Below are 13,000 nucleotides of genomic sequence, written 5' to 3'. Positions count from 1 at the left end.
GCTAAAACCTGCTTTTTTTCGTCTTCCGTACTCAAGGTTATATATCTTGCGGAGCAGTCAGAGCTGACAATATTAATGAGTAAGATATAACCGACCAGTTCTTTCAGTGGTTTCAACCCTACTTTACAACTACAGGCTATTCTGGTCTTTAAGCTATTCAAGGAAATCCTTGGCTTCTGTCGTGATAATTTGACAATTTGTTATTGCCCGCGAAGTTGTTTTAGTCTGATCTGGGGATTTGGGGGCGTTGTACGCGAGGGCCCATTCTGAACGTTCCGTTTAGAAACTGCGCCTTCTTTGAATTCAGATAAGTCAAACAATCTGCCCTGGTCATGAATTTTCTCTCACTGACTCAGCGATTGAGAAATGGGATGATTCGGCTCTGAGTTGGGAATAAAACACTTTTGTCAGGACTTGCCAGAAAATAGGTCAGTGGGAAAAAGTTTGCTATTTTTTTTAGCAGATAAAAGGTAATCAATTCCAATTATTTACATTTATTGCAGCAATAAGGTTAGCAAGTCCAAATATTTACGTTTCCTTTACACCAATCACGATGGCTTGAGACAACTGTCTTCGTCAAAACATGCACTAAACAATTCTCAGTAGGCGGTGAAAGTCAATTATTACCGCGCAAGGGTCGGGATCTCCTATGACGAATACTAGCCCTGCTAGAAAGATTATTCTAGAAGTAACACTCTACTTCCAACTTGGTGACTGGAAAAAGGATGTTTAAGAAAGTACGCCTATTTGAGACCAGAGACAACAACAAAAAGAAAACGTTTTGTTACAAACCATACACAGAGAATTCTAAAACTCTGTTGGATTTGAAGTGAAACTGACCAAGGTTTGCAAAACGTTTTGTCAATTATTAATTGTTTTCAAAACAAACACCGGTGTCTCACATAGAAAGAGCAGTAAAAGTAAAAAGTACAGCAAAAGCTGCTACACTAGTTCCGCACCGCTTTTGTGACAATGACATGCTGACAGTGGAGTAAGCTACCGGTATATATAGGTTGGTTTCACGTTGATAAAGCTTGCAACATGAGTGTAAATGTTGGTTTTTATACTTTAAACAGTAAAGCAAATAAAACGTAATAACAACAATTTTTCTTGTCACACAGGGACACGCTGAAACTGCTCTAATTAAACATGTGTCATAATTGCAAATAATTACAACTGCAAAACGTGACCTAAGAAAGCATATTGACCTAGGGAACCTCAATACAAAGAATAGCTTCCTTTTCAGCTGTCTTGTTAGAGATCCCCTCCTTTCTTTTCTTCACTGAGTAGTATGTGACGAATTCAGGGGTTTAGGATGTCTAGCTAGGCAAAATGCACAAGACGTTGCCGTGGATGGTTTGATAAAACAGATGTTCCAGTTTATTGTTCTGATAATATCAAATAAACCGAGCTTTCGACGTCATATGACAGTTCGAAAACCCAGTGGTAGTAGAGGATGAGCCTTCTTAACTATTTGCACGACATTTTTTTTTAGTATTGCGCAACATTTTCATTGATTTTATTACATTTTTACAGAATGTTCCACCAAAATGAAGCTGCTTTCATCTAAAATTTGACAAAAAAGATACTTTTTTGCAGCTAGATGTGTTTTTTAAGGGTATGTCCAAATTTCAACCTAAAAATGAAATAAACTGTCTCATTGTTTCCTGCACTGCTTGCCTCACTTCTCTCATCTTTCAGAAGTAGAGAATCGGGTTTAATGACGAGTTTAAATTCACTAGACTTGCAGCAAAAACCCAAAGTAAGCGGCTAATCCTACTCCATCCACTAATGTTTACTATTATAGCCACAACACCAAACGGAACATAACAAACAACCAATGCCAGTTGGACCCACGCTATGCTAGAAACAGTCTTCTTGAAAGGAGCAATGTTAAGTGGAATTCTTTCTCCCCTGGTCGGTTGTCGTTGGTGAACATGGTCCCGTATTTGTGCCTGATTTTGTCTCAGTCTAACATAGATCGTTGTGTAACAGAAAATTGAGATGATTACAGCAGTTAATATTGAAGCAGCGCCTATAGATGGAGAAAAAGGGTCATTCCAGAAATAGGAAAACAGTGCAAATGAAGCACCAGATAACCAAATGGAAATTGCAACGACGCGGATTCGCCTCAACGTTACCACTTGTCTGTGTCTGAGACCCAACAATAGTGCAAGAAGGCTTTCCACCTTATGGCAGTGGATACAAGGAGCGTTACCCCACACAATAAACAACTTAAAGGATAGCTCACTTTATCCACGTAATATACAACGTCCCACTTAATGTCTGCTATTGAAGGCAGATAGAATACGATGACATGGAGTGGTTGTGTTACAAGGCCAACACAAAGATCATTGACTGCCAGGCATCGAAGCAACAGTTTTGTTGGTGGATAAAGAGAAGTCACTTTGTTAAGAGCCACTAGGATCAGAGCATTTCCCAGAAATGCAGCAACGGACAAAGAAATGTTGAAAGCTAAAAGAAACACCGCTATACCTTCCGGTAGTGTGCTTGTGATGACTCGGATAGACGTACTAGTGTAGTGCTCGTCCCCATCTGGATAAAAATTCTCCATTCCTGCTGGCATTTTGTAGAATGTAAGTTTACCAACTGTTCGTCTAACGATTAATCGAGAAATGAATTCGATGTCGCACCTCCTTAATGTACCATGACAATTAGTTGCAATTCTTTTATAGAAGCGATTAGTGGACAAATTGACAGTTTGTAATACCATAAATGAAAGCAAAAGCAAATAACAGACAAGTGCTGCATTCACTTAATCATAACAAAGAGGAAGGTAAAGAAATTCAAGGAGGGTGGGTGGTGTTAAATTTCTACACCAGTAAAAACTCGCAAAATTGATTTGAAAAGAGAACTTGACATTTTTTTGGCCTTCTTTGAGAATATGAGTTTGAGGTATCTTATTCGTTTTATAGCCCAAAACATAAAAGTACAAAGTTTGAAAGTATACTAAAAAAGTTCATAATCTTGTTGCAATCGGTCTCAGACGTTGATAGGCACTAATAGTTTGTATCACCAGACCATATCCAAGGCAATAAAATAAAAACTACTTCATTACATCAAATGCAGGTAAGAGTAGCACAGAGCGGATATTGGGAAGGCAAACCTGCAAGAAAAAGTGACTGCCGTGTTGTTTGCAGTTGAAATGAAGCCACTCGATCGATAAAGGGAAAAAAAGACCAAATAATAACCCAAGAGTCTAGATATTCAAAGTTAAAAACAAGACTCTTATATCTGGTGTTCTGTACGGGTGCAATATTACACCTCGCTAAAACCTGCTTGTTTTCCGTTGTCCGTTTCAAGATTATATATCTTGCGGAGCATTCAGAGATGACAATATTAATGAGTAGATTATAACGGATCAGTTCTTTCAGTGGCTTCAACCCCACTTTACACCTACAGGCTATTCTGGTCTTGAAACTGGTTTTTGTCGTGACAATTTGACAATTCCTTATTGCCCGCAAAGTTGTTTTAGTTTGATCTGGGGATTTGGGGGCGTTGTACGCGACGGCCCATTCTGAACGTGACGTTTAGAAAGTGCGCCTTCTTTGAATTCAGATAAGTCAAACAATCTGTCCTGATCATGCATTTTCTCCCAATGGCTCAGCAATCGAGAAATGATATGATTCGGCTCTGAATTGGGAATAATTAATTATTTCACTTTATTTTATTTGATACACAAAATAAGTTACGACACAGAACATAACATACAATTAAGTGTACTTAAATGCAAAGAATAAGTGGTAAGGAGACCTCAAAGAAACTAGAAAACTTATATTTAATTAGGCCTCCTCTAACTATGATTACAGTACGACTTCAATAGAGTGTGTGAAAGTGTGACGTCAAAAATATTTAATTTTTAAAATAATGGGATTTATTAAGATGTTCGCAAAGAAAAAAAAAGAAAAGTGTTCGCAAAGAGTATTTTTCATCATACTCTTTCAAAATATCTCAACAAATCCCATACTTTCGGAAATTAACTTTTTGTGGCGTCATCACTTTAGATCTCTATAAATCCACTGTAAAAAAAAAAAGATGGCGACTCGTTACACTTACTCATAATTCTTCGCACACAAATCTAAAAACGCTCATAAAAAGGCACAGAAAGGTTCTAAACACTTCAAACCTAGCACTGGAATACAATGTTGTTACTACAGGAAAGAAATTTCGCTAAAAAGTATGCTTTTCCACGTGCTTGTTTGCTGTGTTAGATTCCCAAGGTATTTGGTAAAATTTTTGTCCGCCATCTCTTTTTCCGTACGGTGAATTTACATAGCGAGATAATCACATGACGTGAAGTCGATAGCAAAGTAAATAATAAATAAATAAATAAATACACTAGGACTGTCAGTTTGAGTTCTACTCTACCTTGATTTTTGATTCTCCAGGAAACATTGTTTACATGAAAAGAGGAAGTACTGGCTTTTCGACGTCCTAAATCCCTGCAAACATGGCGAACGTGAACGAGATAAGATCGCAAGTGGAGGAGATGCTGGACCGCATACAGACACACAAGGGTGTGGTCGGAGTCGTGATTGTAAACGAGGATGGCATTCCGGTGCGATCGACCCTTGACAACTCTACTACTCTTCAATACGTTACCATGTGTAACAGCCTCTGTGGTCTTGCCCGCGGGATTGTGAGGGACACTGACCCGCAGAATGATTTGAAAATTTTGCGCGTGCGCACGAAGAAGAATGAGATCATTATGGCACCTGAAGGAGGGAAGTGCCTTATTGTGATTCAAACCGGGGAACAAGCGCAGCAGTCGCTTAAAGTACTTATTGAGTAGCTTTGCGTGTAACTGATATTTAATTTGATGTATGCTAAGTTGCGTTTATTTCTAAATACAGCAAACAGTGACAAGTTACGCTATACCCGTTGTAAATGGCTACGTTATTCACTATAGTTTACTTTTTTTGAGTTGTTAGTACGAAGGCGATTGTATTGCTTATGACTGGCAAAAAAAAAAATAATAAAAAAAAATAAAACAGCTCTGGATCAATCAGAGGACGGTGATACGCACCCAGCAAAAGCTGACCCGTTTCCTGGCGACACTGAGTAAAGTCAGCTGTTTTATCTCATCTGTTTGGTTTATCAACAGAGCCTGATAACTTAGGGTAAATTGGCCACTGTAAAGAGATTCGAGTGCTGACATTTCGAGCGTTATCCCTCTAATTACATGCCAAATTGTTTTCATAACGCGCCAAATTGTTCGTCATCCCAAAATCAACAGTTTCATTCATTTATTTGGATGGGGGAAGGGCATTTGGCATTGAAATAGAAAAAAATATTTTCTCTCGCTGACTAAGCAATCCGGCAAGGACTGGGATGAAAATATTTCAGATATAAGGTAATCAAGACCAAATATTTACATTTCGCAGTAACAACTTAATCAAGTCCAAATATTTACGTTTGTCTGAGACAACTGTCTTCGTATAATATGCACAAAACAATTCTCAGTGGACGGTGAAAATCAATTGTTAGGTCGTGGAAGGGTCGGAATCTCCTATAGCGAATACGAGCCCTGCCAGAAAGATTATTCTAGAAGTAAAACTCTTCTTCCAACTTGGTTGAATAATAAGTGAAAACCAAGTTTTGCGAAACGTTTTGTTAACTATTAATTGTTTTCAAAACAAACACAGGTGTCTCACCCAGAATGAGCAGGCTAGTACAGTAAAAGTTGCTACACTAGTTCAACCCTTTTGTGATAATTACAAGCTAAGATTGGAGTAAGCTACAGGTATATATAGGTTGGTTTCACGTTGATAAAACTGGCAAGATGAGTGTAAATGTTGGTTTTTATACTTTAAACAGTAAAGCAAATAAAACGTATAACAATAATTTTTCTTGTCACACAGGGGCACGTTGAAACTGCTCTAATTAAACATGTGTCATAATTACAAATAATACCAACTGCAAAACGTGACCTAAGGAAGCATATTGACCTAGGAAATCTTAATACTAAGAATAGCTTCGTTTTCAGCTGTTTTGTTCACGGCTTTTCTTTTCTTGATTAGTACCTGACGAACTCAGGGCTGTAGGATGTTTAGCTAGATGTAATGCACAAGACGTTGATGTGGATGGTTTGATACAAATGTTTCAGTTTACCGTTTTGATGTTATCAAATAAACCGATGTTTTGACGTCATATGACAGTTCGAAAACCCAGTGCTAGGATGAACCTTCTTTACTATTTGCACGACATTTTTTTTTAGTATTGCGAAACTTTTTCATTGATTTTATTACATTTTTACAGAATGTTCCTCCGAAATGAAGTTGCTTTTATTTAAAATATGAAAAAAAAAAGATACTTTTTAGTTCCTCTTTGCAGCTAGATGTGTTTTTTAATAGTATGTCCAAAATTCAATTTAAAAAAGAAATAAACTGTCCCATTGTGTTTTTCACCGCTTGCCTCACTTCTCTTATCTTCAGGAAGTAGAGAATCGGGTTTAATGATGAGTTTAAATACACAAGACTGGTAGTAAAAACCCAAAGTAAGCTGCTGAACGTACTCCATCCACTAATGTTTACTATTATAGTCACAATACCAAACGGAACATAACAAACAACCAATGCCAGTTGAACCCACGCTATGCTAGAAACAGTCTTCTTGAAACGAGCTATGTTAAGTGGAATGCTTTCTCCCCCGGTCGGTTGTCGTTGGTGAACATGGTCTCGTATTTGTGCCTGATTTTGTCTCAGTCTAACATAGATCGTTGTGTAACAGAAAACGGAGATGATTACAGCAGTTAATATTGAAGCAGCGCCTATAATTGGAGAAAAAGGGTCATTCCAGAAAAAGGAAAACAGTGCAAATGAAGCACCAGATAACCAAATGGAAATTGCAACGACGCGGATTTGCCTCAACGTTACCACTTGCCTGTATCTGAGACCCAACGATAGTGCAAGAAGCCTTTCCACACTTATGGCAGTGGATACAAGGAGCGTTACCCCACACAATAAACAACTTAAAGGATAGCTCACTTTATCCACGTAATATACAACGTCCCACTTAATGTCTGCTATTGAAGGCAGATAGAATATGATGACAGAGAGTGGTTGTATTACAAGGCCAACACAAAGATCAGTGACTGCCAGGCATCGAAGCAACAGTTTTGTTGGTGGATGAAGAGAAATCACTTTGTTAAGAGCCACTAGGATCAGAGCATTTCCCAGAGATGCGGCAACGGACAAAGAGATGTTGAAAGCTAAAAGAAACACCGCTAAGCCTTCCGGTAGTGTGCTTGTGATGACTCGGATAGACGTACTAGTGTAGTGCTCGTCCACATCTGGATTAAAATTCTCCATTCCTGCTGGCATTTTGTAGAATGAAAGTTTACCAACTGTTCGTCTAACGATTAATCGAGAAATGAATTTGATGTCGCACCTCCTTAATGTACCGTGACAATTAGTTGCAATTTTTTTTTATAGAAGCGATTGGTGGACAAATTGACAGTTTGTAATACCATAAATGAAAGCAAAGGCAAATAACAGACAAGTACTGCATTCACTTAATCATAACACTGAGGAAGGTAAAGAAATTCAAGGAGAGTGGGTGGTGTTAAATCTCTACACCAGTGAAACTCGCAAAATTAATTTGACAAGAGAACTTAATATTTTTTTGGCCTTCTTTGAGAATATGAGTTAGAGGTATTTTATTCGTTTTATACAGCTATTTCAATTAACGTTGTCGGATTAAAATCAAGCTAAAAGACAAGACCGCAATGTTTTGTTGGATTATTTTTTATGAATAATTTCATCAAAATCATCCCTGCACGTGCAGGTCATTGTACTGCTAATTACAACCTATTGTTTTCTCCAGGCATGACTGATGTTGATGAATTTATTCATAAAAATCCCACGTAAACTTTCGGTCTTGTCTTTTAGCTTCATGCTTTGAACCGACAACGTTAATTAAATAGCTGTATAGCCCAAAACATAAAAGTACAAAGTTTAAAAGTATACTGAGTATACGCTTGTTTGCAGTTGAGATGAAACCACTCGATCGATGGAGGGAAAAAAGCCCAGATATGATAATAACCCAAGGGTCTATACAAAGTTAAAAACAAGACCTTCATATCTTGTGTTTTTTACGGGTGCAAGATTACACCTCGCTAAAACCTGCTTTTTTTCGTCTTCCGTACTCAAGGTTATATATCTTGCGGAGCAGTCAGAGCTGACAATATTAATGAGTAAGATATAACCGACCAGTTCTTTCAGTGGTTTCAACCCTACTTTACAACTACAGGCTATTCTGGTCTTTAAGCTATTCAAGGAAATCCTTGGCTTCTGCCGTGATAATTTGACAATTTGTTATTGCCCGCGAAGTTGTTTTAGTCTGATCTGGGGATTTGGGGGCGTTGTACGCGAGGGCCCATTCTGAACGTTCCGTTTAGAAACTGCGCCTTCTTTGAATTCAGATAAGTCAAACAATCTGCCCTGGTCATGAATTTTCTCTCACTGACTCAGCGATTGAGAAATGGGATGATTCGGCTCTGAGTTGGGAATAAAACACTTTTGTCAGGACTTGCCAGAAAATAGGTCAGTGGGAAAAAGTTTGCTATTTTTTTTAGCAGATAAAAGGTAATCAATTCCAATTATTTACATTTATTGCAGCAATAAGGTTAGCAAGTCCAAATATTTACGTTTCCTTTACACCAATCACGATGGCTTGAGACAACTGTCTTCGTCAAAACATGCACTAAACAATTCTCAGTAGGCGGTGAAAGTCAATTATTACCGCGCAAGGGTCGGGATCTCCTATGACGAATACTAGCCCTGCTAGAAAGATTATTCTAGAAGTAACACTCTACTTCCAACTTGGTGACTGGAAAAAGGATGTTTAAGAAAGTACGCCTATTTGAGACCAGAGACAACAACAAAAAGAAAACGTTTTGTTACAAACCATACACAGAGAATTCTAAAACTCTGTTGGATTTGAAGTGAAACTGACCAAGGTTTGCAAAACGTTTTGTCAATTATTAATTGTTTTCAAAACAAACACCGGTGTCTCACATAGAAAGAGCAGTAAAAGTAAAAAGTACAGCAAAAGCTGCTACACTAGTTCCGCACCGCTTTTGTGACAATGACATGCTGACAGTGGAGTAAGCTACCGGTATATATAGGTTGGTTTCACGTTGATAAAGCTTGCAACATGAGTGTAAATGTTGGTTTTTATACTTTAAACAGTAAAGCAAATAAAACGTAATAACAACAATTTTTCTTGTCACACAGGGACACGCTGAAACTGCTCTAATTAAACATGTGTCATAATTGCAAATAATTACAACTGCAAAACGTGACCTAAGAAAGCATATTGACCTAGGGAACCTCAATACAAAGAATAGCTTCCTTTTCAGCTGTCTTGTTAGAGATCCCCTCCTTTCTTTTCTTCACTGAGTAGTATGTGACGAATTCAGGGGTTTAGGATGTCTAGCTAGGCAAAATGCACAAGACGTTGCCGTGGATGGTTTGATAAAACAGATGTTCCAGTTTATTGTTCTGATAATATCAAATAAACCGAGCTTTCGACGTCATATGACAGTTCGAAAACCCAGTGGTAGTAGAGGATGAGCCTTCTTAACTATTTGCACGACATTTTTTTTTAGTATTGCGCAACATTTTCATTGATTTTATTACATTTTTACAGAATGTTCCACCAAAATGAAGCTGCTTTCATCTAAAATTTGACAAAAAAGATACTTTTTTGCAGCTAGATGTGTTTTTTAAGGGTATGTCCAAATTTCAACCTAAAAATGAAATAAACTGTCTCATTGTTTCCTGCACTGCTTGCCTCACTTCTCTCATCTTTCAGAAGTAGAGAATCGGGTTTAATGACGAGTTTAAATTCACTAGACTTGCAGCAAAAACCCAAAGTAAGCGGCTAATCCTACTCCATCCACTAATGTTTACTATTATAGCCACAACACCAAACGGAACATAACAAACAACCAATGCCAGTTGGACCCACGCTATGCTAGAAACAGTCTTCTTGAAAGGAGCAATGTTAAGTGGAATTCTTTCTCCCCTGGTCGGTTGTCGTTGGTGAACATGTTCCCGTATTTGTGCCTGATTTTGTCTCAGTCTAACATAGATCGTTGTGTAACAGAAAATTGAGATGATTACAGCAGTTAATATTGAAGCAGCGCCTATAGATGGAGAAAAAGGGTCATTCCAGAAATAGGAAAACAGTGCAAATGAAGCACCAGATAACCAAATGGAAATTGCAACGACGCGGATTCGCCTCAACGTTACCACTTGTCTGTGTCTGAGACCCAACAATAGTGCAAGAAGGCTTTCCACCTTATGGCAGTGGATACAAGGAGCGTTACCCCACACAATAAACAACTTAAAGGATAGCTCACTTTATCCACGTAATATACAACGTCCCACTTAATGTCTGCTATTGAAGGCAGATAGAATACGATGACATGGAGTGGTTGTGTTACAAGGCCAACACAAAGATCATTGACTGCCAGGCATCGAAGCAACAGTTTTGTTGGTGGATAAAGAGAAGTCACTTTGTTAAGAGCCACTAGGATCAGAGCATTTCCCAGAAATGCAGCAACGGACAAAGAAATGTTGAAAGCTAAAAGAAACACCGCTATACCTTCCGGTAGTGTGCTTGTGATGACTCGGATAGACGTACTAGTGTAGTGCTCGTCCCCATCTGGATAAAAATTCTCCATTCCTGCTGGCATTTTGTAGAATGTAAGTTTACCAACTGTTCGTCTAACGATTAATCGAGAAATGAATTCGATGTCGCACCTCCTTAATGTACCATGACAATTAGTTGCAATTCTTTTATAGAAGCGATTAGTGGACAAATTGACAGTTTGTAATACCATAAATGAAAGCAAAAGCAAATAACAGACAAGTGCTGCATTCACTTAATCATAACAAAGAGGAAGGTAAAGAAATTCAAGGAGGGTGGGTGGTGTTAAATTTCTACACCAGTAAAAACTCGCAAAATTGATTTGAAAAGAGAACTTGACATTTTTTTGGCCTTCTTTGAGAATATGAGTTTGAGGTATCTTATTCGTTTTATAGCCCAAAACATAAAAGTACAAAGTTTGAAAGTATACTAAAAAAGTTCATAATCTTGTTGCAATCGGTCTCAGACGTTGATAGGCACTAATAGTTTGTATCACCAGACCATATCCAAGGCAATAAAATAAAAACTACTTCATTACATCAAATGCAGGTAAGAGTAGCACAGAGCGGATATTGGGAAGGCAAACCTGCAAGAAAAAGTGACTGCCGTGTTGTTTGCAGTTGAAATGAAGCCACTCGATCGATAAAGGGAAAAAAAGACCAAATAATAACCCAAGAGTCTAGATATTCAAAGTTAAAAACAAGACTCTTATATCTGGTGTTCTGTACGGGTGCAATATTACACCTCGCTAAAACCTGCTTGTTTTCCGTTGTCCGTTTCAAGATTATATATCTTGCGGAGCATTCAGAGATGACAATATTAATGAGTAGATTATAACGGATCAGTTCTTTCAGTGGCTTCAACCCCACTTTACACCTACAGGCTATTCTGGTCTTGAAACTGGTTTTTGTCGTGACAATTTGACAATTCCTTATTGCCCGCAAAGTTGTTTTAGTTTGATCTGGGGATTTGGGGGCGTTGTACGCGACGGCCCATTCTGAACGTGACGTTTAGAAAGTGCGCCTTCTTTGAATTCAGATAAGTCAAACAATCTGTCCTGATCATGCATTTTCTCCCAATGGCTCAGCAATCGAGAAATGATATGATTCGGCTCTGAATTGGGAATAAAACACTTTTGTCAGGACTTGCCAGAAAATAGGTCAGTGGGAAAAAGTTTGCTATTCTTTGGCAGATAAAAGGTAATCAATACCAAATATTTACATTTATTGCAGCAATAAGGTTAGCGAGTCCAAATATTGACGTTTCCTTTACACCAATCACGATGGCCTGAGACAACTGTCTTCGTCAAAACATGCACTAAACAATTCTCAGTAGGCGGTGAAAGTCAATTATTACCGCGGAAGGGTCGGGATCTCCTATGGCGAATACTAGCCCTGCTAAAAAGATTATTCTAGAAGTAACACTCTACTTCTAACTTGGTGACTGGAACTAGGATGTTTAAGAAAGTGCGGCTATTTGAGACCAAAGACAACAACACAAAGAAAACGTTTAGTTACAAACCATACACAGAGAATTCTAAAACTCTGTTGGATATGAAGTGAAACTGACCAAGTTTTGCAAAACGTTTTGTCAAGTATTAATTGTTTTCAAAACAAACATAGGTGCCGGCTCACACGGAAAGTACAGGCTGGTACAGTGAAAGCCGCTACACTAGTTCAACGCTTTTGTGATTATGACAGGCTAAGGTTGGAGTAAGCGAATAGTATTAGTTGGTTTCACGTTGATCGAACTGGCAAGGTGAGTGTAGATGCTGGTTTTTATACCTTAAACAGTGAAGCAAATAAAACTTAATAACTACAATTTTTCTCGTGACACAGAGAAACGCTGAAACGGCTCTAATTAAACATGTGTCATAATTGTAAATAATTACAGCTGCAAAACGTGACCTAACAAAGCATATTGACCTAGGAAACCTTAATACAAAGAATAGCTTCGTTTTCAGCTGTTTTGTTTCACCTCTTCTTTTCTTGAGTTGTAGCAGACGAACTCGGGACTGTAGAATGTTTAGCTAGATATACTGCACAAGACGCTGCCATGGATGGCTTGATAAAAATGTTCCAGTTTACTGTTCTGATAATATCAAACAAACCGAGCTTTCGACGTCATATGACAGTTCGAAAACCCAGTGGTGGTAGAGGATAAACCTTCTTTACTATTTGCATGACTTGAACATTTTTTTTCAGTATTGCGAAACATTTTCATCGATTTCATTACATTTTTACAGAATAATGTTCCGACGAAATGAAGCTGGTTTCATTTAAAACTGACAAAGAAAAGACATGTTGTTTGATTCATTTGCCGG

The 13,000-nt window shown here is 38.1% G+C and overlaps 1 protein-coding gene and 1 long non-coding RNA gene across 2 annotated transcripts in view; one reads left to right on the top strand and one right to left on the bottom strand.

Annotated features, from left to right (window-relative positions):
- Positions 1–13,000, top strand: part of LOC146478892 (uncharacterized) — a 314,457-nt gene that overhangs the window by 15,449 nt on the left and 286,008 nt on the right. The gene's annotated exons all lie outside the window — the stretch shown is intronic.
- LOC146478909 (melanocyte-stimulating hormone receptor-like) lies at positions 836–7,555 on the bottom strand. The gene is made up of 2 exons (XM_085111546.1): positions 6,335–7,555; positions 836–1,588 (listed from the first exon to the last, which is right to left on the bottom strand). The coding sequence occupies exon 1, from the start codon at positions 7,341–7,343 to the stop codon at positions 6,387–6,389; it is 957 nt and encodes a 318-aa protein (XP_084967672.1). The 5' UTR covers positions 7,344–7,555; the 3' UTR covers positions 836–1,588; positions 6,335–6,386.

This window comes from Pavona decussata, unplaced genomic scaffold (assembly GCF_977016875.1).
Source record: "Pavona decussata unplaced genomic scaffold, jaPavDecu1.1 SCAFFOLD_62, whole genome shotgun sequence".
Lineage (NCBI taxonomy): Eukaryota > Metazoa > Cnidaria > Anthozoa > Scleractinia > Agariciidae > Pavona > Pavona decussata.
The sequence above is the reverse complement of the archived record's forward strand: the minus strand, read 5'-3'. Positions and strand labels throughout refer to the sequence as shown.

Excerpts from the sequence above, each read along its gene's own strand:
- LOC146478909 (XM_085111546.1), bottom strand. The coding sequence starts at position 7,343 with ATGCCAGCAGGAATGGAGAATTTTAATCCAGATGTGGACGAGCACTAC.